Source organism: Ornithorhynchus anatinus, chromosome 14, assembly GCF_004115215.2.
Source record: "Ornithorhynchus anatinus isolate Pmale09 chromosome 14, mOrnAna1.pri.v4, whole genome shotgun sequence".
Lineage (NCBI taxonomy): Eukaryota > Metazoa > Chordata > Mammalia > Monotremata > Ornithorhynchidae > Ornithorhynchus > Ornithorhynchus anatinus.
In genome coordinates, this window is record NC_041741.1 from 43,036,727 (window position 1) to 43,063,344 (window position 26,618).

The window sequence follows — 26,618 nt, forward strand, 5'->3', positions numbered from 1 at the left end:
GGCGTCGGGCGTCCCGTGTCCGTCCCCCCCTGGCCGATGGCGGGCGCGGGCGGCGGAGCGGCGTTGGTCCCCGGACGGGCCCCCTGAAGGTAGCGCCCCGCGGAGCCTCCCGCCTCCCCTCGCGCCCCGGGACAACCCCCCCCCGGCCCGCCCCCGACCCCCCGACCCCCGGCCCGGCCCGCGGGAAGCCCTCGCGGCCGGCGGGGCCTAGGCCCGGGCCCGAGCCGGGGGCTGGCGTGACGGCGGCGGCCGGAGCCGGGAGGGGGCGCGGCGGGGGTGGAGGGGCCCTGGAGGCCTTCCAGGGGCCGAGGCGGGAAAGGGAGAAAGGGAGGAGGAGGAGGAGGAGGAGAGGGCGGGGCCGCCAGGGGGCGTCCGTGCGCGCTCGCGGGGTCGACCGGGAGGCCGCCAGGGGGCGCCCCGCGCGGTCGCGGGGTCGACCAGGAGGCCGGGTCGGCGAGGCCGCCAGGGGGCGCCCGCGCGCGCGGGGTCCAACCAGGGGGCCGGAGAGGCGGGGCCGACGGAGAGGCGGGGCCGACCAAGAGGCCGGAGAGGCGAGGCCGCCAGGGGGCGCCCGTGCGCGGGGTCGAGCCGGAGGCCGCTAGGGGGCGCCCGCGCGTGGGGTCGACCCGGAGGCCGCCAGGGGGCGCCCGCGCGTGGGCTCGACCAGGGGGTCCGGAGCGGCGAGGCCGCCAGGGGGCGCTCGTGCGGGGTCGACCAAGAGGCCGGAGCGGCGAGGCCGCCAGGGGGCGCCCGCGCGCGGGGTCCACCAGGTGGCCGCCAGGGGGCGCCCGCGCGCCTCTGTGTGTGTGTGTGTCTGTCTTGCAGTCGGATTTATTGAACACTTCCTGTGTGCGGAGCACTGGGCTAAGCGCTCAGAATGGTCAATTCCGTGTTGGTAATACTAATAATAATGTCGGTGTTTGTTAAGCGCTTCCTATGTGCGGAGCAGTGTGCTGAGCGCTCAGAATGGACGATTCGGTGTTTACAGTAATAATGTTGGTATTTGGTAAGCGCTTCCTATGTGCAGAGCGCTGTGCTAAGCGCTGGGGGAGATACAGGGTCATCAGGTGGTCCCCACGGGAGGCTCACGGTCTTCATCCCCATTTGACAGATGAGGGAACTGAGGCACTGAGAATAATAATGACGTTGGTATTTGTTAAGCGCTTCCTCTGTGCAGAGCACTGTGCTAAGCGCTCAGAATGGACAATTCGGTGTTTGTAACAATAACGTTGGTATTTGTTAAGCGCTTACCCTGTGCAGAGCACTGTGCTAAGCGCTGGGGGAGCTCCAGGGTCATCAGCTGGGCCGACGTGGGGTTCACAGTTTTCATCTCCATTTGACAGATGAGGGAACTGAGACACTGAGAATGATAATAATGTAGGTGATTGTTAAGCGCTCGCTATGTGCCCAGCACTGTTCTAAGCGCAGGGGTCGATGCAGGGTCAGCAGGTTGTCCCATCCCCATTTGACAGATGAGGTCACTGAGGCCCAGAGAAGGGAAGCGACTCGCCCACAGTCACACAGCCGACACGTGGCAGAGCCGGGATTCGAACCCATGACCTCTGACTCCCAAGCCCGGGCCCTTTCCACTGAGCCACGCTGCTTCTCATTTTGGGCAGCTGGGACCCCAGGAGCCTGGAAACTCCTCAGCAAGGCTTGTTCCGTTCCCCCCCCCACCCCAGTCGGTGCTGGACTGGCCTCTCCCTGGCGCTCGGTATAGTGCCCTGCGCCCCTGTAAGCGCCCAATAGATACCGTTGAATGAATGGGCCCCTTGACTCCTTCTGTTGTCTGCCGGCACCCCCCGCCCTTTCTAGACTATAAGCCCGGTGCGGGCAGGGGTTATCTCTATTTGTTGCTGAATTGTGCTTTCCGAGCGCTTAGTACAGTGCTGTGCATGCAGGAAGCGCTCGGTTAAGTAGGATTGAATGAATGGGCCCGTTGACTCGTTTTGATGTCTGCCCCGCCTCTTCTAGACTGTAAGCCCGCTGTGGGCGGGGATGGTCTCTCTTTACCGCTGAATTGTAATAATAATAATAATGTTGGTATTTGTTAAGCGCTTACTATGTGCCGAGCATTGTTCTAAGCGCTGGGGTAGATATGAGGTCATCAGGTTGTCCCACATGAGGCTCCCAGTCTTCATCCCCATTTTACAGATGAGGTAACCGAGGCACCGGGAAGTGAAGTGACTTGCCCAAAGTCACACGGCATCGTACTTTCCAAGCGCTTAGTACAGTGCTCTGCACACAGTGAGCACTCAGGCAAATATGATTGAATGAATGGACGCATATCCTTGTTTTGATGTCTGTCGCCCCGCCCCTTCTAGAACGTAAGCCTGCTGTGGGCAGGGATGGTCTCTCTTTATTGCTGAAGTGTGCTTTCCAAGCGCTTAGTACAGTGTTCTGCACGCAGTAAGCGCTCAGTAAAGTATGATTGAATGAATGGGCCTGTTTCCTTGTTTTGCTGACTGTCCCCCCGCCCCTTCTAGACTGTAAACCCGCTGTGGGTGGGGATCGCCTCTCTCTGTTGCTGAATTGTACATTCCAAGCGCTTAGTACAGTGCCCTGCGCACAGTAAGCGCTCAAGAAATACAGTTGAATGAATGGGCCTGTTTGCACGTTTTGATGTCTGTCTCACCCGCTCCCTGCCCGCCAGACTGTAAGCCCGCTGCGGGGAGCGACTGTCTCTCTCTATTGCTGAATTGTACTTTCCAAGCGCTTAGTACAGTGCTCTGCGCACAGTAAGAGCTCAGTAAACACGATGGGTGGATGGATGGTGGCCTCCGGATGAAGACGACGCTTGAGGTGCCGGTCGCAGGCGGGAGCTTTTCACTTACCACCCCGGAGTCGATTGTTTCCTCTGGGGTTTTTTTTTTTTTTTTTTTGGTTCTGTTTTCGTTTTTCATCCCACAGAGTGGTAGAGTCAGGTTTCCGTCGCCCTCGCCGGTCGGTGCGGGTTCATTCAGCGGTCGATCTGATCCGAGAGTCGAGACGGCGGGCCGGTTTCTGCCGTCCCGCGGCCGAGTCGGCCGCCCTGGGAGCACGAGGAGTCGAAACGGGATGGAAGACCCGGTCCCTTTATCTGGCACGGCGTATCGGAATCCGCCCAGGTGGTTTCCGTGTCCGTTGTTACCGTAAAAATCCCCGTCTCCGGATCCGCCCGCGTGGAGGTAGCGTGAGGAAAGGTTCCCGGTTCAGGCCTGGCAAGGAGGAGGCTCTTAACGTCGTCGTCCGAGTCGTGAACGATTTCGAAATGAATTTGGGAAACCGCTTTCAGGAGGCGGCCCTTGGCTTCTCCGAGACGTTCCCCCCCCCCCCCCGAAGATTTCATCCCCATCCCGTTGGCGCTGCGAAACGTAACAGCTGCCGGGGGTCCAGGGGGCTGCGTGGCTCTCGGGAAAAGGAAGCGGATCCGACTGGAGTTTGCGGTCACCGGCCCCGGGGTCCCGAGAAACACGGAGGCAACGAGAAGGCGCCACCCGACGTATCGGCTCCCCGGAGATCGGCATTTCCTGAGCCGGTGGGGGCTGAAAAGAAGCGAGTCCCCCGACTGACGTTCTGAACTCATGGAAAGAAGGTGTGAGGAAGAAGCGGTGGCACCTGGGAAGACTCTGAGGCTTCGATTCCCCAACCCTAAATCGGACTCCGGCTCGAGAGTCGTAAACCTCGCTTTTTAGGACCAGCCGGTTCGGGCCTGGCGAGGAGGAGGCTCTTGACATCGATGGTCTGAGTCCTGAACGGTTTTGAAGTGAATTTGGAAAACAACTTTTAAGATGTGACGCCTGGGTTCTCCAGATAATAAACACGGAGACTGGAACACTCTCCACTAAGTGGTCCTGCTGCTACAGGAAAAATGGGGAAAGATCTTAAGAAACGTGCAGTTTTGCCGCTGATTTGCTTTATTTCTCACTTGGATGTTGAGCTCATTTTGAACCTTGTACGCGCAGAGACACGAGTACGCTCCAAAACGATTCCATCCTTTAAACGTAACTACGATATTTACCTCAGTCAAGGAAATCAGCAGACTAACTGGAACCCGCATACGCCAATTTAGAAGATCAGGAAAAAGCCCTTAATCGATCAGATTTATCAAGATTAAATAAATCAAGGGACCCCCGTTTTCTCATACGGATGACGTGAAAAGCCTTTCTCCCTAAATGTTCTGGGAAATCCCTTGCCTTTATCCTAGGGTAATCTTCGTTGGTTTGACATGGTTCCCATCTTCGGTACCATTCTTTATACAGTTTTTTTCTGGGGCTCCCTTTCTTTTCTCTGAGGCGGCAACCAGAGCCGGACCCTTTGTCCCAATATTTGGGCCTTACTGATCTCAGAAACTTTCCAACCGTCACTGGATCTGAGAGGTTACGCGGCAGTTCTTCGAGATCCACCTCCTCCCTTTTTCTGCCCTCTTGTTTTTCTAAAATATTTCGAGTTCCGTACTTCCACTCTTCCCTATTCGCCCCAAACCCATGTCGGGTTTCCGATATTTGCCCTTCATTCGGAGGAGCAAGCCCTTATTAGTTGGTTCCTATCCCCTGACCGGTTTTGTAATCCACGGCGAGTTTTGGCCAACCTGTCTTCTGTTTCATTTTTCATAGTTCTGTGGGAAGGACCTTAGAAGCCGGTTTGGGAAATTCTCCTCCTTCCCGTTTTGGAATATTTTGCATCGCCCATATGGGGCGGCCTGACTCTGGACCTCACCGGGCTTTACATTAGATTCCTTGGAACCAGGGTGAAGACTGGAATATAATTCCCAGAATCTCTGCTGGCCCTTGTTTTAGAGCAGAGACTGTTCCTTCTGGCAATGCATGCGTCGAAACTTATCATTCTGCCTGCAGAACTTTTCGAGGAATTCTCTTAGAGATGCATGAGTTTTTCAAATTCGCATTCTCCTTGGAGATCTCGGGCTTTTTAAAGGGGCCGCTATTTAATGTGCTCGTCTCTTCTAATAAAAATGTATAAAGAGATATAGGAAGGAAACGTTCCTTTCACTCCTCTAGTGGAACCATTATGTGGTGGAGGGAAAAGAGAGGCCGTTGGGATTTGATTTGGGCCTGAAGAGTTCAGTACTTGATGCAAGAATGCAGGGAATCTCGGGTAAATTGTGTCTTGACTATTTCCTGGGGTATCTGTTAGAGCTAATCTAGACGTTCCTCTTTCCCATCCCCTAAACCCCTTCGTCTCCCACAAAAGTAGTTGTTAGTCATTTCTTTGCCATTTTACCCTTTCCTCACATGTACCTCCAACCACTCTCCATTATCAATTTTCTTCTTCTCACCTGGTGGATAATTTTTTTTTTAATTTACATTATGACCTGACATATTCCTTTTCCCTTTCACTTTCACTTTGCATCTCAGTCTCGATTGTCCGGGCAGGACCACCGTGCTTTTTCAAACTCCATCCCGTGTTGTGCTTCTCCATTTGGATGTCAGTCTTCTGTTTAACCAGATTCGTACTTATTCTCTTGGAAATCTCCTTTGGCCGTAATGTCCCTTGAAATAGCAGTGTTGCTCAGAGAAGGAATCTCGCATTTCTAAATCTTGCGTATAAAATGCGAAGGTGAACTAATTCCCTTTTCAATAAATGCCAAAATTTAATAAGCTCCAAGTCAGATGCAAAGAGCGTCTGAGGATTTAAGACCCAGCCTTTTGATTTCGGTGAAATTATATGCCGTTCGTGGACTATCCACGAATCTGTTAAGGCTCAAATCTGTTTCCACCATATCCCATCTCTTCACCTCCAAGTATTGATTTCCTATTAGCGATCTCCAAGGTGAAAGAAATGCCTGCTCTTGTCTAGCAAGCAAAAATACTTTCTCCTTTTCTTTTGTTATCCATCAGATAAACTTCCCTATTCTGCTAGTGGATGAAAATTTTCCCAGTCCCAAATATTATTTAAATTCATCTTTGTAGCTAGAATGGAGCCACATCGTCCTTCCTTAGCCCTGCTTAGATTAGAGTCACATCCTCCTTCCTTAGCCCTTAAAATAAATCCCCAACAGCTCCACAGTGTTGGAAGTTGAGCCAGTCGGCGCGGAAATGAAATCGCCCACTTAAACGGTTCTGCCGATTGGGCAGATTCTTTTAGCCTCTCGGCCCACAGTGATGTATCCTTTGAGATGCCGACCCAAAGGCTCCCGCTACCGTGGTACCGGCCTCTCTTTGCTTGGAATTGGCAGCAAAGTAGCTTCCATCTGTCACCGGTAGAATCTCGGAAGAGGTCTTGGGGCTCTCGTGTGAACCGCGTAGCCCGTCGACCCGTTCAAGGTGTGTCGTGTTGCGGCCGCGATCGCTCGGAGCCCGCCGACTTGTCTTTTCACCGTGTCTCACGTGTCTCAGTCCCATCGGCCCTGTGGTATGTCAGACATTCTTACTGTGGAAACCTCTTCCCACCCTTCCCCCGCCCCCCCCCCCCCCCAAAAAAAACCCATATAGGCTCCGAAGCCCAAGAACCATCTGTTTAACTTGCAACTCAAAGCCGGATCGATCGGACCTTTTGCGCCTCCTAGACTTTGAAGGCCGGATCGGCGGGAAACCCGAAGCCACGGCAAGACTCCCCTTTCCTCTTTCCTTTGGTTCAGCGGCTTGCCACGCTCTTTCATCCGGAAGGTCTCTTCTCCTCCGTAGTGATCTCACCTCACAGGAGGGTTTTCATTCTCTGTTTCTCAGACCTGGTCCTGCAGACGGGAAGGAACGCGGACACGCCGACCCGATCGCAGGCTCTGCGGGACCGCCATGGCTTTTGATGACTCCGGGAAGAAAGAAGGTATGACCCCTTAGTCGGAGAAGCCTCCCGAAGCGGGTACTCTCCGCAGCCTCACGGAGTTACGAGAGACCGGGACTGGGGACGATATCCTGCTCTTTTCCGGAATAGTCAGAGCCCAGCCCGGAGGCCGCCGGGCCCGGCCTCGACGCCACCGTCAGCTCTCGCTGGGCCCCGGGACCGGGGGCCTCCGTCTCGGCCCCCGCATCGCTCCTGGTCCTCGCCGGCTCCGGCGAGCAAGAGCCTGGGTGTGGGAGTCGGCCCTTGGCCTCCCGAACGACAGCACCGCCTCCTCACCCCTCTCCTTCTGGGCCCGCCCTCTGCGGTTCACCTGGCCGTTGCCAAATCCAGCAGAGACCTGGCCTCAGAGTGGATGTAGCGTGGCAGTGGAAAGCATTAATCCCTCCAGCAGAGCCGTTGCCTACAACCAAGACTTTGAGAAGCCTGGACTCTTGGGTCCGTGGATCCGATCCCTGTGTTCCGGTTGGTCTAACGAACTGTCGTTTTGAGGCGGAAGGCCTGCTGCGTTTTGTGCTTGTGTGGTGATGTGGTTACGTTTCTCCTCACCCGACTTTTTTTTTTTCTCCCCCCCCCCCCCCCCCCCCCCCCCCCCCCGCCTCTGTCTCTTCCTCTTTGATGTGCGGCGGCTGCTAGATTGTTTTGATGGTGACCGGAGCTTCGAGGACACAGGTCTGGCAGCAGGCAGAAGCCAACGCGAGAAGAAGCGTTCTTACAAGGATCTGTTGAGGGAAGAAGAGGAGATTGCGGCTCAGGTCAGGACGTCCTCCAAGAAGAGGTTGAAGGTGAGAAGTGCCGGAGTTTGGGGGTAACGCCAGAGGGGACGGGCTTTTCACCAGACCGTTCCAAATGTTACGGCGGGCCGCCGGAGGGGTTCTTCCATTTTGGCCCCCGGTTTCGGTTTTTGTCTTTCTGTGATAGTTTGTGGTTTTTTTCCGGCAGTGTTTTTATTCTCGTTAGGATCCAGCCTGCTCTGTTTTCCGACCCTCGGAGGACCGGGAACCGAAGCTTGTTCTCGGTGGGGAAGAAGTTCACGCGGAGTCGATTGGTTCCTGTCTGCGGTTCCGCCTCGCTCTGTTATCATTGGCTTGTCCTCTCCTCTGATTGCAGGATAGTGACCTCTTCTTCCTGGGGACGGACACTCACAAGAAGAAGAGGAAGCACTCTTCGGATGACTTCTACTATGGAGGTGAGGGGTGGGGGAGCGACGGAGCGGAGGGGCGGACTCCCCTCCCGGTTGTCGGAGTCGGGTTAGGGGAAAGGGCTCTAGATGTTGCTGACTCGGTGGCCTATTTAACAGGACAGTGGTTCTTGTTCTGAGTGCCGATAAACCGGTGTGGAGGAGGAGAGAGGTGGAGGGCTGGTATTTTTGGAGGATTCAGCATAGAAGAACGGTCTTCATTTTGAAACACCAGGTACCAGGTTCCTTCTCCCCTCTCCTCTCCCCCCAGCCCCAAACCACTCACTCCTCTTTTGCCCAGTCTCGATCGTCTGGCGGTCCCTTCCGCCGTGTGAGGCCTTGGAGCCCCCGGCCCGCACCTGGTCTCGTCTCCCTAGGGGAACGTGTCCCTCGCTCGTCGTCTCGCGGGTGAGGCCGGTTTTTCTTCGCTGAGGTGCCAACGTGGCTGAAGGGCCTAACCCTTCTCCTTCATTCATTCGTACGTCAGAGCGCTCACTCCAAAATGGGTTGTGGCCTGGGCGCAAAGACAAGCGGTACTCGGAATTCCAAACCGTAACTCACCTTACTCCCCACAGCCGTTGCCCTCCGTCTGGGTGCGGTCCCTTACGTGGCCGTGTGAAGAATCAGTGGAAGCGACTCCAGTGGCAGGCTGGCTCCCGGTTTCGGGAGCAGCGGTGCTACTGAGCCGGGAATGCCTCGGCAGTGCTCTCTCTCTCTCCCCCCTGTCCTCCTCCCTCTTTCCCTCCCTCTCTCTCTCTCTCTCTCTCAATGCTGGGACCATTCTGGAAGACTTCCCTCCCTCCCATCCCTCCCCATCGGCCTCTGCCTCTCGCCGGTCGGGAGACTTCGGCGAGACGGGGAACGTGGTGGAAGTTTCCCGCCGCCGTTTCACCGCGGCCTTCCTCTTGGACTTTTTTTCAGACCTTTCGCCTCTGGAGCCGTCACAGAAGAAAAAGAAAAAGGCGGTCTCCAGCCCGCCGTCCACCGACACGGCCATGGACCTGCTGAAGGCCATCACTTCGCCGCTGGCCACGGGCTCCAAGCCCTCCCGCAAGACCGGAGAGAAATCCTCCTTCTCCTCCTTCAGTTCCTCGAGCTACTCGGAAAGCAAGAAGGAGCACCACAGGAAGAAAGGCAGCGGAAGCAGCGGAGAGCTCTCCCTAGACGACGGCGGCGGCTACCACAAGTCCAAAAAAATGAAGCCGCTGTACGTGAACACGGAGACGCTGACCTTGCGGGAGCCGGACGGCTTGAAGATGAAGCTCATCCTGTCGCCCAAGGAGAAGGGAGGCGGCGCAGCCGACGACGAGGCCTTTCCCTACCCTCCCGCCCAAGGCGCCGCCAAAAAATCCTCCAAGAAGTCGGCGCGGGACGAGCAAGGCGCTTTCCTCCTGGGCCACGAACTGCAGAGCTTTCTGAAGACCACCCGGAAGAAGCACAGGTCGGTCTCGGACCCACACCCGCCTCCCCATCCCGCCCCCGAAGACTTCAGGGCGGACGCCTCCCTCTTCTCGGAACGGCACGGGGCCGACTACGAGCTCTCCGGCCTGGAACCGGGCCCGGAGTCGGCCTCCTCCTCGGGCGGGGAGCTCGAGGCCGGGGAGCTAGTCATTGACGACTCGTACCGCGAGATCAAGAAGAAGAAGAAGTCCAAGAAGAGCAAGAAGAAGAAGGACAAGGAGAAGCACAAGGAGAGGAGGCACTCCAAGTCCAAAAGAAGTGCAGGGGTCTCCTCCGGGGGATCGGCGGGCGACGAAGTCACCGTGGCCCCCAGGCCCCCCCCCAGCACCCCCTCCTACCCCCTCGCCGCACCTCCTCCTCCTTCTTCCCCTCCCCCTCCCCCTCCTCCTCCTCCTCCCCCCCCGCCGCCGGTCTTCCATCCAGACGGACAGAGTGAGAAGAAGAAGAAGAAAGAAGAGCGGGAGAAAGAGAAGACCGAAAAAATCGAAAAGGTAAAGAGCGGAATCGAGCAGGGTTGTCCCCTTCGGTTGAGTTGCTGGAAATTTCAAGGAAAAGACTCGGCAGATTGAATGCAGAATGGGAACTACCCCACTAAGGCCTTCCTATATAAAGTGGACACTCTCAGAGAGCTATTTACTCCGGGGTTTAGTGACGATAATAGTATTTAAATGCTTACTATGCGCCAGGCACTGTGCTAAGCCCTGGGGTGGGTACAAGCAAATCGCGTTGGACACAGTCCCTTGTCCTGTATAAGGCTCACAGTCTTAATCCCCATTTTACAGATGAGGTAACTGAGGCCCAGGGAAGGGAAGTGACTTGGCCGGGGCCACGCAGCGGAGAAGTGGCAGAGCCGGGAATAGAACCCATGACCTTTTGACTCCCAGGCCCGGGCTGTAGCCGCTGTGCCGGGCTATAGTCCCCGACCCACAGTGAGCACCCGGCAAATGCCTAAATAATAATAATAACAATAATGATAGTGTTACCCATCGAGCGGCAGAGGCTATGGGGGGCTGGCTACCTACAGATGTCCTGTATATAATGATGACGGTATTCGTTAAGCGCTTACTGTGTGCCGAGCACTGTTCTAAGCGCCGCAAAGAAGGTGCCACCGTAGGTGAAGCGGGCACGCAAATGTCCGGAAAGGCCAATGCGGGGGCCCAGAGGTCCGCCGTGCGGTCCACAGGCGCAGCTGTAATGTGGTGTTTATCGTTAGCGGGGCGGTGTTCTCTCTCCCCTCTTTGGCTCTCGTTCCTCCTGAAGCTTTTGCTCCAAGAGAGTCACTGGGAGTGTAAGCTCGTTGTGGGCAGGGAATGGGTCTGTTATAGTCTATCGTACTCTCCCGAGCGCTCAGTACAGTGCTCCGCACGCAGTAAGGGCTCGGTAAATACGACCGATTGACCGGACTCTCCCAAGGGAGTAAAATCCACTGTCCTCTGCCCTCTGGCAGGTTGTTTGTATGAGGTCCGCGGAGAGAAGGTTGGGTGTTCATCTGGGAAAGATCGGAATAAGTAAATGGGGGTCCCCACCGTCCGGGAAGGGAACGGTATCTTCACCGAGACGCTCCCATCAGCATTTTCTACTGAAGGACCTGATATCCTCAGCTGGCAATGGGGCTTTTCCGGTCCCTTCTTTCCTGCCTTTACAAATCGGAGTAAAAATATTTGGCCTTTGGTTTTTTCAGAAAATGAAATACTGGCTCAGGGTCTGTCCTGACTGCGTCGTCCCAGGCCTCACGTCTGGGTGGCTCGCAAAGCCGGCGGGCGGTCGGGGGAGAATGGAGGTGGAGGGACTAGGGAGCTTCAGTGGTTATCCCCAGTAAAGTGACCCTTTTTTTAAAAAAAAAAAACAAACTATAATTCAGAATACCACAAAGCAACAACTCAAAAACACGACCCAAAAACTTCATTCCTGAATTAAGAGGTGAGGATATCAGTTTTCCGCATAGGGTTTGTCAAATACAGGTGGAGAAGTTATGCTTAGCCATCATTCTGCCTGTCGGTTGGACGGTTTGTCGGTTTTTGCCTATCTTGAGCGGCGAAGAGGGAGTGCAGTGACACTTGGGGAAATCTTGCAGTACTTTAGAATTTCATTGGGAAAAAAAAGATCAAAACAAAAACCAGGGCTGCTGCCGAAATGTGTGTTTGGTGGGTTTTTGTTTCGTATTTCGTTTGGACTTGACCGAATGACGATCCGTAGAAACCTCTGCTCTGCCTTCCCCTCCTCCCGCTGGCCCCAGCGACGGCTGAGGCGGAAGAGGGGCGGGAGACGGAGAAGCCGCGCGGAGGGAGGGAGCCGTGCTCGTTCCCGGACTCCTCTCGCCGTCGCCCAGCCCGGACCTGCCGCCCTCCCGTCGGGAGGAGCCCGGCCGGCCGGTGGTCCGAGTCCTGCGGCTACTGAGGTAGCCGTAGTCCAACAGGACACTTTCCCAAAATACCCTTTGATCCTTTTTTTTTTTTTTTTAAACACCTGTAATTTACAGGTAGCGGTGATATCTGAGAAAACGGTACTCGTTAAGCACTTAATATGTGCCAAGCACTGCTCTAAGCTGATTGAGCATTTGCCCTATTCTAATCTCATTTGGGGAGCCACCTCTCGAATTTATGTGTAGAATTTCCATTATCCCGTGCAGGTCTGGGAGGTAAATAGCGGTTTGCACCCATTTTGCATCTGGTGAAACGGTCTCCGGAGCGCGGCAGTGTCCTAAGGAAACAGCGGTGACGGTGTTAACACGAGGTCCCGTTCAGGGCTCTGGGGAATCCCACTCAGTCTTCAGGGCAAGGAAGTGCCCTGTCTCACAGTTCCTGGCTTTTCCTGGAAGTGTTCTCGTGCTTCCTTCGTGGTCATAGCTACTCATGTGGGATCGGCTGTCTGCGCTTTCTCTCGCTGCCAAGAAAAGCATTCTGAGATGGCCTGCCCGGGGGACAAGGTGCACGTAAAGTCTGATTTTGTGTCTTTCAGCTCCTCTTCATCCCCTTGACGGTCCGGTTATCCGACCATCTTATTCTGGAGAGGATAGGATCATTGTCTCATCCCTAAGAGAATGGGCGCCGGTTCGCTTCCATTTCCGAGGAAATCGAACTACTCGGCCCCCCTTACCTGTTGGATGTGGTTTGCTCTCGTAATACCTTTCATCCGCAACCTGTTGAAAATGGGCTCTTGCAGGCAGAGGTTGGAATCCAGGAAGGTTGTTGAAGATTAACATTGAAAAGCCCAGTAGCTGTTTTCGCTTGCCTATGGTGCGAACCGGTTTACGTTGTGGTGCGCCTTAACCCTCTTGGGTCTGAACCCAGGCGTTAGTGCAGGAGAAAGCAAAGCAGAGCGCCTTACACGTGGAGGTGAAATAAACAAAAAACCTCTCCCTGAAGTTTAAAAAGATCTCCAAGTACGGACCACTTTCGAAAGCGAATTTTGGCCATGAGAACATGCCACAGTTCCAGATTTAAGTGTGTAGAAGGGGAAAAAACAAGGGAGAAGGAGGAGGAGAAGGGGGCAAATAAGAAGAGGAAGGGCTTGGGGTCCCTGGCGAAGTCACCTCCGCAGAGCCGAGGTTGCTGTAGCACGTGTCAGTAATATATCTAAACGGGGAGCAGCTTCAACCCAAAGGAGACATTTTTTTTTTCATCTGAATAAGTGTGGTATTTATTAAGCGCTTTCTATATGCCAAGCACTTCACTAAGCGCTGGGGTAGATACAAAACCATCAATCATAATAATAATAATGGTGGTATTTGTTAAGCGCTTACTATGTGCAAAGCACTGTTCTAAGCGCTGGGGGGATACATGGTGATCAGGTCGTCCCACGTGGGGATCACATTTTTATTCCCCATTTTACAGATGAGGGAACTGAGGCCCAGAGAAGTGAAGTGACTTGCCCAAAGTCACACAGCTGGCAAGCGGCGGAGCTGGGATTAGAACCCATGACCTCTGACTCCCAAGTCTGGGCTCTTTCCGCTGAGCCACACTGCTTCTCTGCTGCATTAGGCCCCACATGGGGCTCAGAGTCTAAGGAGGAGGGAGAACAGGTACGGAATCCCCATTTTGCAGATGAGGGAACTGAGACCCTGGGAATAATAATAATGTTGGTATTTGTAAAGTGCTTACTATGTGCAGAGCACTGTTCTAAGCGCTGGGGCAGATACAGGGTAATCAGGTTGTCCCACCTGAGGCTCACAGTTAATCCCCATTTGACAGATGAGGGAACTGAGGCACCGAGATGTGAAGTGACTTGCCCACAGTCACCCAGCTGACAAGTGGCAGAGCCGGGATTCGAACCCGTGAGCTCTGTACTCCCAGGCCCGGGCTCTCTTTCCACTGAGCCACGCCGCTTCTCATGTTGTCTTGCCCCTTGTCTCCGACGGCTTTATTTTCCTCCTCCTGTTTTCTACCTGATTATTGCTAGTAGCACATCTCAAGTGCTACCCGCGTATGACAAAAACTGTCGGTGCTGCAAACGCTGTGGGGTCACTGTGGTTCGGGAGGGGAAGCGTACACTGTGCCGTCTCGGTGGGAGAAACACCCGTTACCTCCACGAGTGTGTGAACGCGTGGGGGCAATGGGGAGTTTGGCGGAGGGGAGTTGTAATAGCGAAAATAATGGTATCTGTGGGCCTCGGTGCACCTGTGAAAGTCCAAGGGAAGCAAAAGACACCTTTCCTAACCCCGAGAAGCTTACGGAGGCGACAGGCGTGCAGAATCTTTTCAGGCGGGAGGAGGAATGTATCTGTTTATTATATCGTACGCTCCCAAGCACGTAGCACGGTGCTCTGCACCCAGTAAGCGCTGAGAAATACGATTGACGGTATAAAGAAAAAGGAGCATCTTCTAGATTAAGCTCGTTGTGGGCAGGGAACGGGTCTGCCAACTCTGTTGTGTTGTACTGTCCCAGGCGCTTAGTACAGTGCTTTGCTCACAGTAAGTGCTCCGTCAATACAGTTGATCGATCTAGGGAGTAGAAGGAATACGTGAGGATGAGATAAATAATGGAATACTGACACAAGTGTGTGGAGGCTGTGTGTAAATGATTCATACGTGCTAGGGAACAGCTGGTGGGTTGATAAGACATGAGGTTCGGGGAATACCTCAGGGAAGACTTGGTGGAGGGAGAGAGATTTTAGGAAAGCTTTGAAGAGGGGAAGAGCCGGGACCAGCAGATGGGGAGTTGTCATCATTAATGATATTTGTGAGCGCTTACTATGTGCAGAGCACTGAATTAAGCACTAGGGAGAGTACGGTACAACCGGGTTGGTATAGATGTTCCCGACCCACAGTGAGCTTCCAGTGTAGGGGACCGTCGGGTGAGGGAACGAACGGTGCGAGCTAGAGGTGGAGGCCGGGGGGGCAGACTACACTGGGTTGAGGGATGGGGAGGAGCGAGGGGTGTGAGCTGGGGGCCGGTGGGTCGGAACATCCGCCGCCTTGAAACGGAAGCTTGTAAATACCGCCCTGGTTAATCGCGAGCTCCCAAGTCCGTATCCGTAGGCATTCCAATGGGCCGGCCGGGTGCCGAGTTCCAAAGTAATGCTTTATGGGCAAAAACAGCCACCTGGAGAAAAAAAAATCACACGATTCAGACACTTGGTGTCTATCGTTGAGTTCCTATTTCACCCATGTACAGGATAACTTTTCGAAGCAGAAACTGTTTATAGTTGTCTCTCTCTTGCCCTTCAATTAATGATGAACACAACGTAACTCCGTACTTTACAGTTTGTTTGTTTTTCCCGGAACCATTCACGTGAATTTCTGTAGGTATTCACAGCTTTTGGGGTGTACGTTTCTCAAGGGGCAAAGCCATCAACAGAGATACCATTTTTTATGAGGGATCGTGGTTCCGTACTGTGACATAAACCATTAATGGTTGGGGGTGGGGATTTTACAATTGAGGGAGGGGAGGGGGCACCTTGCTATATAATTTGAGGATGAGGATCAAGTGGGCCAACTGCCATAATGCAAAAGTATAACGCCTGGTTTCCGGCCACAGTTTTTGGCAGTCGGGCATCTTCGGTGGATGGGTTATCCGCCTCAAGAATGTTGAGCGGAAGCTCCTTTTCAATATCTTTCCCCTTGGAGAGCGATACAGGCGTCCTTCCGTCTGTGTCTCCTGCGACCGGATCCTCGGTGGAATTACTAAATCCCATCCTCTTTTTCTTTTCCCGGGAGAGTAGCCGAAAAAGAAGAACATGTCGGCCTACCAGGTGTTCTGTAAAGAGTACCGGGTCACAATTGTTGCCGAGCATCCAGGAATAGGTGAGAAAATGCCTCGTCTCCTCCTTCTCGTCTTAGCCATTGAGCCGTGCAGTGAAACCAAGTCTTGAGCCACTTTCTCCTTGTCTTTTCTCCTCTAAAATGAAGCTAGCTAGTGGATGAAAGAAAGGACGATCTCATTAGGAGAACACTCATAAGATTCTATTTCCAGCTCCCTCCGCTTCAGTGGCTCCCGCCGCTTCACTTTCCTGCCTCATTTCCCCTGTCTAAATTGTCACCAGAAGAAAACGCTCGGCATCCATTAACTCCCTGTAATTCTCTAGGTTAATATTTGTACATCTGAATTTCTTGAGGGGAAAGCATTAAGTAGAGATGCAGCCGTAGAAATCCGGCATAGAAACTTTTATGAGGGTGTGTGCGTCGCCGTAGACGGCTCATCTGCTCCCTAAATTGGGTCGTCTGTCATCATCAGCCCTTTGGTGTAGCTTGTTTACGATTTCCAGTGGTGCCGGAGTTATAATGGCGATGGCTCGCATCACACCCGCCACGCTTCTACCGACGTGTAAACAGGCAGCCCGAGTCAAGGTCCGCTCTTTGACCGGGGCGAGATGTTTTTCAGTATCTTTCTACAGCCGTACGCACGGTGCCACCGTCTCCGTGTACTTGCGGTGACGCTTTTGAGTCAGGGAAGAGAGAAGACCTAAATTTGCTCAAAGGACGCTATCTGCTGGAACCGGCACGGTCCCGTGCCCCGCCGGCGGCTCGTGGCTTGTTGTTTCCCACCGGCGTGGGTTTGCTTCGGAATCCACCGCTTTTAGAAGCAGATATTTAAAGGAGGGAGGGAGGAAGAGGGACACCTGACCTTATCCAGGAATCAGACAGGCCCTTTTCCAGTTTCTGCCTCCTCCACCCTCTGAAAGCCAAGAGGAGCTCGTGATGTTAGGAACCCTCAAAACCAATTCCAGTTCTGTGGACAAAACTTGTATTTGGCCTCCACCTTCAGGAATATTTAACCAAACTCTGGTGGATGGAAGGGCGGGGGGGGGTGTGTGATCATTACTATTATTTGGTTGTTTTGCCTTGCTAGATTTTGGGGAACTTAGCAAAAAATTGGCTGAAGTGTGGAAGCAGCTACCAGAGAAGGACAAACTGGTAAGTACATCCCTCCAAGCTAAATAACTTGGTGATGTTTCACCTGCAAAACCCAACCTGGGCCCTGGGAAAAGATTGAGAATAGTCCCCCGGTCCAGAGTCTGAAGTGAGCGGGCGGAAGCGGTGATATTAGAAGGAATAGTAATAATAGCATTTATTGAGCACCCGTTGGGTGCAGTACACTGCACTAAACTCTTGGAAGGTACAAAGTGATCTAGTGAAAAAAGCACAGGCCTGGGAGTCAGAGGACCTGGGTTCTAATCCTTGTTCTGCCACTGGCCTAGCAGTGTGACCTTGGGCAAATCACTTCTGTGCCTCCTTGACCTCCTCTGTAAATTGGGGATCAACTACCTGAGACCCGTGTAGGATAGGGACGCCATCCGACCTGATTAACTTGCGTCCACTTCAGCAGGCAGTGTAGTGCTTGGGTATATAGTAAGTGCCTAACAAATACCACAGTTGTTATTGCTCTGATGAACAAGCAAGTGATACATTCCTGGCCCACAAGGAGCTCATATATAATAAGAGAGACATGGCAGGCATAAAAGTATTTACAAACAGAATAATCAGAATTTATAATTGAGCGTACAACTGATCGACGTATAAGCATAAGTACCGAGAGCGGGTATAAGACTAGAACCGCTAGAGGTGGCCGAGGGGTTACGGATCTTAAGATGGTGGGAATTAATTGGGGATGGAATGGTGGAGGAAGTGGGCTATCCGGAAGGCTCTGAATACGGGGAGGGTTGGGATGTGTCGTCAGAATTTGGGGTGCCGGGGAGAGTTCGAGTCAGAGGAATAGCACTGAATGAGGGGAACAGATAAAGTCAAGAACAAGGTGAAGTTACTAGATCAGCTTGGCCGGCTGAACTCAACCGCAGGGGTGAAGTGCAAATTAGAAGCCATTTCTTCAGTAGCGAGACTGCTGATCGTGACCATTCGAGAGCGGCAGCGTGGCTCAGTGGAAAGAGCCCGGGCTTGGGAGTCAGAGGACGTGGATTCTAATCCCGACTCCGACACTTTGTTGGGTGACCTTAGGCAAGCCACTTCACTGTGCCTCTCTGTGAGCCCCACCTGGGACAACCTGATTACCTTATATCTACCCCAGTGCTCAGAACGGTGCTTGGCACATAGCGCTTAACAAAGGCCATCATCATTATTATCATTATCAGCAAACATAGTATAAGGGTGTCCATCACTAGGCTAGGTAATACTGGTACTAAAGTGGAATTTATTAAGCCTTGAGCAGCTGTCGCGCACTGTACTAAACCTTGGGTAGATCAATCAGTCGTATTCATTGAGCACTTAATTTGTACAGCGCTCTGAACTGAGCACTTGGGAGAGTACAGTTCAGCAGAGTTGGTCAGACACATTGCCGGCCCACAGTGCGTTAACGGCGTAACAGGTAGCCAAATAAGATAACCAGATCAATGGTATTTACTGAGCGCTTACTGCTACTACTACTAATAATAATTGGGGTATCTTTTAAGCACCGACTGTGTACCGAGAATGGATAGATAGAAGCTAAGCAGGTTGGACCCAATACGGAGCTCACGATCTTAATCGTATTTTACAGACGAGGGAGCTGAGGCAAAGGGAAGTGAAGTGACTTGCCCGTGGTCACACAGGAGCCAAGTGGCGGAGCCGGGATTAGAACCCACGACCTTCCAACTCTCGGGCCCGGGCTCTATCCTCTATTGTCATACTGAGCGCTTGAGAGAGTACAGCGGAATGAGCAGACACGATTTCTGCCCATGATGAGTTTACAGATCGGACGCAATTCCTGCCCCACCCCCGGGCTCACGATCTAGGCGATTTCTAAAGTACAGTTACAAAGTTGAGAGTTGACAAAAAATATTTTTTAGGCCATGTTCTTTGACCGCTGACAGTGTGCTGGCCCGTGGCTCAGAGAATCTGCATGCCATGCAGAATGGAGGTTTGAGGATCGTAGGTGCCCCTGGAGCCCCGAGGGGCAGTGGGGGAGGGGCAGGTTCCCCAGGCAGGGACCCTCAAGGCTTTGCCTTCCGCCAGCCCACCCCGGCAGGACAGTCTCGACTTGGGCCTTCCAAAGCCGCGGCGTTATTTCCTTGGCTCCTTTGACGCCATCTCTGGCGTACCGATTCTCTTTCTCCTGGCTTTTGCATAGGTTTGGAAGCAGAAAGCCCAGTATCTGCAACACAAGCAGAACAAAGCAGAAGCCACAACCGTGAAGCGGAAAGCAGCTGGCCCGGAGGGCTCCGTGAAAGCGAAAGGTAAGGATTCCAGCCCGCTTCTTGGGCTGGTGACTCCCCGAGACTCGAGTTGCCTCTGAACCAGAAAATGGAAAGCAGGCCTTCTGGGAGCATTGAACTTTGAGTCCTTAAATGCTAATAATAATAGTAAGAAGAAAAATAGTTGTGGTACTCATTAAGCGCTTACCATGTGCCAGGCACTGTATTAAGCGCTGGGGTGGATCCAGGTAAATCGGGTCGGACACCGTCCCTGTCCCACGTGGGGCTCACGCTCTCAATCCCCGTTTTACAGATGAAGGGAAGTGATTTACCCAAGGTTACTCAGCAGACAAGTGGCGGAGCCGGGATTAGAACCCATGACCCTCTGACTCCCAGGCCCGGGCTCCACCCACTACACCGTGCTGCTCTGACTTCACCCCTAACCCCCCCTGAGGATTAAAGACTAGAAAGATGACGGATCGGTGGTATTTATTGAGCACCTGCTGTGTGCAGAACACTGGACTAGGCGCCCGGGAGAGCGCAGTGTAACAGAATTGGCCGACGCGGTCCCTTCTCACAACGAGATAGAGAAGCAGCGGGGCTCAGTGGAAAGAGCACGGGCTTGGGAGTCAGAGGTCATGAGTTCGAATCCCCGCTCTGCCACTGTCAGCTGTGTGACTGTGGGCGAGTCACTTCACTTCTCTGGGCCTCAGTGACCTCATCTGTAAAATGGGGATTGACTGTGAGCCTCACGTGGGACAACCTGATGACCCTGTATCTCCCCCGGCGCTTAGAGCAGTCCTCTGCGCATAGTAAGCGCTTAACAAATACCAACATTATTATTATTTAGGGGGGCGACCCACGTTAATAGAAATGAGTGATCTTGGAAAATCGCTGGCTCATTCAGCTGTATTCACTGAGCGCCGACTGCGTGCGGAGCCCTGAACTAAGCATTTGGGAGAGTAGGGTGTAACGGGGTGAGCGGTCCCACGGCAGCGCGTTGTTCTCAAGTTGCGTGTCTCTCTCTCTCCGTGTGACCTCAGCCTCTCCCGTAGGAGTATTGTCTCCCCACAAGAAGTCCCCGGCCAGCACCGTGGTCTTCTCTTCCTCGCCAGCCAAAGTCCCCGAGACGGAGCCGATCGATGTAGCGGCACATCTTCAGCTGCTGGGGGAATCCCTCAGCCTCATCGGCCACCGCCTCCAGGAAACCGAGGTGGGTAGAGTGGTCGGGGGCGGCCTGTGGGTCGGAGCGGGATCTGCCGCCTCAGCCAGCCCGTCGTCCCCGAGAAGGAAGGTTTCCCCGACGGCCCTGACGGCGGCCCGCTCCTCTGAAGTCGGAACCGACTCGTCACTGGAGCCGGGCCCGGCGGACCCTTCCGGCTAGGCGGGCTCACGGCCGGTGAGGTTCGAGAACCGAGGCGGCCTCCCGAGCCTAAGAAGCTCGGGCTCGCCCGAGGGCGGCCGTGTCGGGTGGCGTACGGCGAGAGGGCCGGCGGCGGCTCCCAGGAGAGCTGAAAATGGCAAAGCCAGGAGGGCAGAGGCCGCATTTTAAGGACACCCTAGAGCCGAACCTCGGGCGCCCCGGTTGAAAACCGGGAATCGGTTCCCGAGGAGAGAACCGCAGGGTCCTCTGCCCTCAGGAAGGAGGGAGCCCTCTCCAAGCCGAAGCTTCATATGGGCAGAGAGGCGACGAGGCGAAAGAGGAAAGAGGGCCGGGCACTATAAACAGCAAGTACGGTAACCCGAGGGCAGCCTTTTTGTGCGCCATTAAGTGTATCCAGAGATATGTCCTCGACATCCTGATCTTTCCAGCCGTCCTCCCTTTTTTAAATTATTATTATTGTGTAGCCTTTACCGTGTGCCGGGCCCCCTGCTAAGCACCGGAGTAGCTACAGGATAAAGCAGGCCGGACGCAGCCCCACGTAGGGATACTCTGCCTGCTCTGGTTGTAAATATTTTAATTTCGGTCTCCCCTGTTAGCGTGTAAGAGGCTAATAAAGCGCCTTGCTCACCAGATGCCGCCATGGCTGCTGCGAGAAGCAGCGTGGCTCAGCGGAAAGAGCCCGGGCTTAGGAGTCGGGGGTCACGGGTTCTAACCCCGGCTCCGCCACCTGTCAGCTGTGTGACTTAGGGCAAGTCGCTTGACTTCTCGGGGACTCAGTTACCTCATCTGTAAAATGGGGGCGGAGACGGTGAGCCTCACGTGGGGCAACCTCATTACCATCTATCTACCCCAGCACTTAGAAGGGTGCTCGGCACATAGTAAGCGCTTAACAAATACTGACGTCGTTGTTATAATTATTACTGGAAGTGGCTTTGAGGACCTGGCACATGCCAGTCCCGTAATACGAGCTACAAATTAATGGCGCTGATTACACCATTCACGTCTGCTCCCGCCATTGTCAGTGATTAACGGTTGGATTGAGACACCCCCCCCCCCCCCCCCCACCGGGTTTAAAGAATTGTGGAAGCAAGTCAGAAAATCTGTAGACAGAAGAAATTTGGAAGCAACTGGAGTTTATAGTCTCGTGGCTCAGTGGAAAGAGCACGGGCTTTGGAGTCAAAGGTCATGGGTTCGAATCCCGGCTCGGCCACTTGTCGGCTGTGCGACCGTGGGCGAGTCACTTCACTTCTCTGAGCCTCAGTTACCTCATCTGTAAAATGAGGATTAAGACTGTGAGCCCCACGTGGGACAACCTGATTCCCCTTTGTCTACCCCAGCGCTTAGAACAGTGCTCGGCACATAGTAAGCGCTTAACAAATACCGACATTATTATTATCATTATTATCTTTCTGTAAATGTGTTTGGGTTTTTTTCCTTCCTTTCAGGGGATGGTGGCTGTGTCCGGGAGTCTGTCGGTGCTCTTGGACTCCATTATCTGTGCCCTCGGGCCCTTAGCGTGTCTGACCACCCAGCTGCCTGAGTTGAACGGTTGCCCCAAGCAAGTCCTGGTGAGTCGAACGTGCCTAACGGGTCCGGGGCGGATCTGGAAATAATTCAGGATCATTCGGCCTCGTCAGTCTAGGAGAATGTCAGCCATGTAGGACGGGATCAAACTCTGATCCGTCGAACGTAGCCTTCTGTCACCAACAGAAGAGACGGAAGCGGTGTGGCCTAGTGGATAGAGCACGGGCCTGCGAGTCAGGAGGTCATGGGTTCTCATCCCGGCTCCGCCGCTCGTCTGCTGCGTGACCTAGGGCAAGTCACACCACTTCTCTGCTCCTCAGTTCCCTCATCCGTAAAATGGGGACTGAGATTGTGAGCCCCACGTGGGACGGGGACTGTGTCCCACTCAATTGGTTTGTATCCACCCCAGCGCTTCATATAGTATCTGGCACATAAGTAAGCGCTTAACAAATACCATAATTATTATTGTTGTTGTTATTAACAGTGGCAACTCCAAGGGCCCTTGAAGCCACTGTTCAAGTGCCCTCCAACCTAGGTCTTGTGGGATTTGAAGGGCAACAATTTGAGTTTGACCGGTCCGTTCCCTTCGTTACGTCCGACCCGATTGTCTCGTATCTACCTCGGTGCTTAGCACGGTGCCTGGGACGTAGTAAGCGCTTAACAGATACCACTCGTAAAGCGGTCTCGTCTTCGGTCCTCCTCTTTTCGATCTGCTCGTGACCAGAAGGTGTCTCCTCTCCCTAATCATTTTGATGGCTATTCTCCAGTCAGCATTACGACCGCCAGCCTTTACCAGCTCTCTCTTTTTCTTCTTGCCACGGCCGTTCCCGGCGTCGATATTCCCGACGCAAAGGAACCGGAGATTTATATAGTGGCAAAGCAAGGCTTTTCGTTCTGTTGAGTTTCTCTCCTCTTCCACACGATTCCCAGGTCGTATGTTCTGGATCAACTCTTCAGTTAAAAGCCAAGAATGTAGTTGACATCGACTCCCGAGATCCCTTCCCGAGCCAAGAACCCATCATCTTGGAGTTGTAGTTTGGGTGTCAGTTTTATTTTTGCCTTAAGTTTCAGCTCTGGGTTTTTTAAGTTTATTCGCCGTGGGCAGGGAAAGCGTCTGCCAACTCTGTTGTGTGGTACTCTCCCAAGCGCTCGTACTCCCCCGTGCTAGTACAGTGCCGTCCACGTAGTAAGCGCTCAGTAGGTACTATTGACCACGATTCGGGGATAATTATCCTTTTGGGGGATTAAGGTGTACGGTTCCCCTAGAATGCCAACTGCGTGGCAGTTTTCTTTGGCAGCAATACTGCTCTGTATGTTGGCCGATAATGGAAATGACCAGACCAAATACTGTGTCTCAGCTCCCTGCTTTAAAAGGTTTTTTGGGGGTGGGGGTTTCATCCTATTTGTTAAGCGCTTACTATGTGCCGGGCATTTTACAGAGCACCGGGGTAGATACAAACTAATCAGGTTGGACGCAGTCCCCGTAGGGCTCGCAGTCTTAATCCGTACTTAACAGATGAGTAAGTGAGGCCCAGAGAAGTGAAGTGACTTGCCCAGGGTCACACCGCAGACGCGTGGCGGAGCTGGGATTAGAACCCAGGTCCGTCCGACTCCCAGGCCTGTGCTGTGCCCCACTTTGGCTTGACTTGCTTCTCTTTCCCTCCCTTCAACCCTCTCCCCAGAGTACACGGGGCGAGGTTCTGCCGCAGAAAGAGGATATTGATTGTCTCTGTTCTTGTTTTGCAGTCAAATACACTAGATAATATCGCGTACATCATGCCTGGACTCTGACAGCTAAGGCCCCCACTGGACAGACACCTTCCTCTTGGCCGGCTCGTGTACATATGGACTATTCCGGGTGCTCTCCTGGGGCTCCGGATGTAGGTTTTTAAAATTTTTACAAAATGTATATAATATATACATAGGATTGTAACTATTTTACTTTTAATAATTTTATGAAGAATCGCCACGCTTCCGTCCGGAATTCTCGACCGGAGGCCCGGAGGTGGGGTTTTGTTGTTGTCGGTTGTTGTTTTTCCTGGGGTGGATAAATCTGCCTTAAAAATCGAAGTAACTACACGTTCGGGGCCGGGGAGGCGACGGAGGGGAGGGTCGTTCCGGGCGGCCGAAGCCCCCCAACCTTTTCTGAACCGGTATTTACCACCAGACTCATCGATGACCATTTGCCTTATCTTTCATAAAGTCCGAAGTGTAACGGGCCGGAAGGGAGCGAGGAGGGACTGGGGATTCCGAGCTGTCGAGCTTGAGATCACCACCGCGGGACTGGGCGGGCGGGACCCGGCAACCTTTTCTGTGTCCCGTCCGTCGAGGGACCCCATTCCGATGCTTCGCGGGCCCGGGGGTGGCGAGGGGGGCGGACCCTTCTAGAGGCAGGTGCCCCGGGGAGGGCGAGCCCTGCCCACCGCAGCTTCAGGCGGATCCACCCCTCGCGGGAGGAGATGCCACGTCGGCAGAAGCCTTGGGCTCCAGGCCGACTAATCTGGGCCCGTCCCTTCTCCTGTAGCCCGGGGCGGGGGATGTTCTTGCAGCCCCCCGCAAGGAAAACCTTCAGGTTTTCCCACCCCCGGCCCCGTGTCTGGCACTACACCCCAACACCCAACGGGCTCTTCCGACCCCACTTGACGCCGCGTCCGGACGGAGGTCTCCGCATTCTGCCGCTGTCGCGTTCCACCAACGAAGAACAGCGAAAACCCACGTGGCGGCCGAGCCGACTTACCTTCCATCGGCAGGGTGGGAAAAATAATAATAATAACAAGAGTAGCCCCTGATTCCTCCAAGTGGCGAGCTGAGCTGCTCATTGGCAGCGGAAGACAGCTGTCTCCGGTTCATCTGATCCGGCCTCCTGCCGCCAGGTGGTCTTCCGCCCTCCCCTCTCACGTGAGTTGCAGGAAAGCACTTGATTTTCATGTAGGGTTTCTATGTGGGTGCGTGTCTGATTTCTTTTTTTTTTTTTTTTTAAATATATGTATTTAACTCTTAATCTGTTGGGTTTTAATTTATCCTGTAAATTTCTGTATATATAATTTAAAAGCAAAAACCTCCACTAGCAACAGCGCGTGGAAGATAAGAATCGAACGGCCGTTCTCCCTCCCGTCTCTTCCCCGGCCGTCACCCCCCCGCCCTCCAGCGTGCTCTGGGATTCTCACACCCCGGGCGTCGGCTCTTCCGAGGTCAGGTCATTTTCATTCATTCGGTCGTATTTATTGAGCGTTCGCTGCGTGCGGAGCACTGGCCCGAGCGCCTGGAGAGCGGCCGGCGTCGTGCCGCCTCACGGAGGACGTCCCGGCCGAGAGCGACGTAGGGAGACGGAAACGAAAAGAGGTTGAAGCCTTCGCGCCGTCCCCCAGCCGGAGATTTCCTTTCCGGGAGGAGAGAAGGCAGCGGAGATCTGGTTCGGTTTGAGTCTGAGGGACAGCTCTGCTCTCTGACAGGACCCCGTCCGTGGGGAAGGATTAGCTTTATCCTACTTCGAACCCCTTCCTGTGCACAGCGGTGCTCTTGGAGATGGGCTGAGGTGGAAAAGTTGGGGGGAAAGCGAGGCAGGAGAAACACAAATCGTGGCCTGATTTCTGGGTGATTCGATTCTGAAACGGTGAATGTGCCTCGATTCTGGCTCCTCAGAGCGCATTACGGAGGGAACTGGAAGCTTCGAGCCTGGATCTAGGAAACAGGAAAAGGTCAATTCTAACTTTGCCATCCTTATACTAGTGAAATATTGGGGCGAGGAAGTTCTGTTTTTAAACCAACCCCTATGGATTTGTATTTAAAATTTGTACACGTTTGTATAATAATCTGTACCGTGTGGCATTTGGTACCGCTAGAGAGGAAGCTTGGGACGGAGACCTACGTACTGTTTTTATATCCTTTTATTTTGGTTTTCTTTTTTAAATAAATCCTAGTGGTTTGGTTCGGATTCCATTGCTGTTGTATAAAGAACTAAAATTTTGTACTTATATATTAAAAAGGAAAAAAACCGACATTTCTAACATTTGGAGTGGGTCTCATCTCTCAGTTCCCCGCTGCTGGGATTCTGCCTCGGTTGCCTTCAAAATCCTGCAGAGGGGCAGGGCCGGGCACATTTTTCTCATTTTCTCCTTTCCCGGGTCCGAAACCCACCGGCTCTAGTGGTGTTGAGAGAACCGCCCCCCACTCCCCGACAGAGAAAGCCTGTAGGCAGTAAGCTCCTCGTAAGCATGAGGAGGATAATAATAATTAATGCTATCTGTGAAGCGCTTACTAGGTGCCCACAATGAGCTTTATTGCTGAACTGTACTTTCCAAGCGCTTAGTACAGCGCTCTGCACGCAGTAAGCGCTCAATAAATACGACTGAATGAATGAGATCTTCAGGATTCAGACAGAAGTCTCGTTTTTAAGCACGGGTAAAGGGGCATATGGTAATAATAATGTTGGTATTTGTTAAGCGCTTACTATGTGCAGAGCACTGTTCTAAGCGCTGGGGTGGATACAGGGTCATCAGGTTGTCCCACGTGAGGCTCACAGTCTTAATCCCCATTTTACAGATGAGGGAACTGAGGCCCAGTGAAGTGACTCGCCCACAGTCACCCATCTGACAAGCGGCAGGGCCGGGAGTCGAACCCGTGATCTCTGACTCCCAAGCTCGGGCTCTTTCCACTGAGCCACACTGCTTCTAATATAACGTGTTATTAATCAATCAATGGTATTAATAATAATGATGGCATTTAAGCGCT

The 26,618-nt window shown here is 53.5% G+C and overlaps 1 protein-coding gene across 5 annotated transcripts; it reads left to right on the plus strand.

Moving 5' to 3' along the window:
• Positions 1–25,894, plus strand: HMGXB4 (HMG-box containing 4). Of its 5 annotated transcripts, none has more exons than XM_029079109.2 (11): positions 1–89; positions 6,666–6,762; positions 7,414–7,562; positions 7,888–7,966; positions 8,879–9,909; positions 15,578–15,659; positions 16,705–16,769; positions 18,916–19,021; positions 20,023–20,192; positions 21,809–21,931; positions 23,634–25,894. In XM_029079109.2, exons 2-11 carry the CDS (start codon positions 6,732–6,734, stop codon positions 23,676–23,678), a joined length of 1,881 nt encoding a protein of 626 aa, XP_028934942.1. In that variant the 5' UTR covers positions 1–89; positions 6,666–6,731; the 3' UTR covers positions 23,679–25,894. The 5 variants fall into 5 exon arrangements, with proteins under 5 accessions (XP_028934942.1, XP_028934943.1, XP_028934946.1 ...); XM_029079110.2 differs by having other exon boundaries at positions 20,035–20,192; XM_029079113.2 differs by lacking the exon at positions 6,666–6,762.
• The last annotated feature ends 724 nt before the right edge of the window (positions 25,895–26,618 follow it).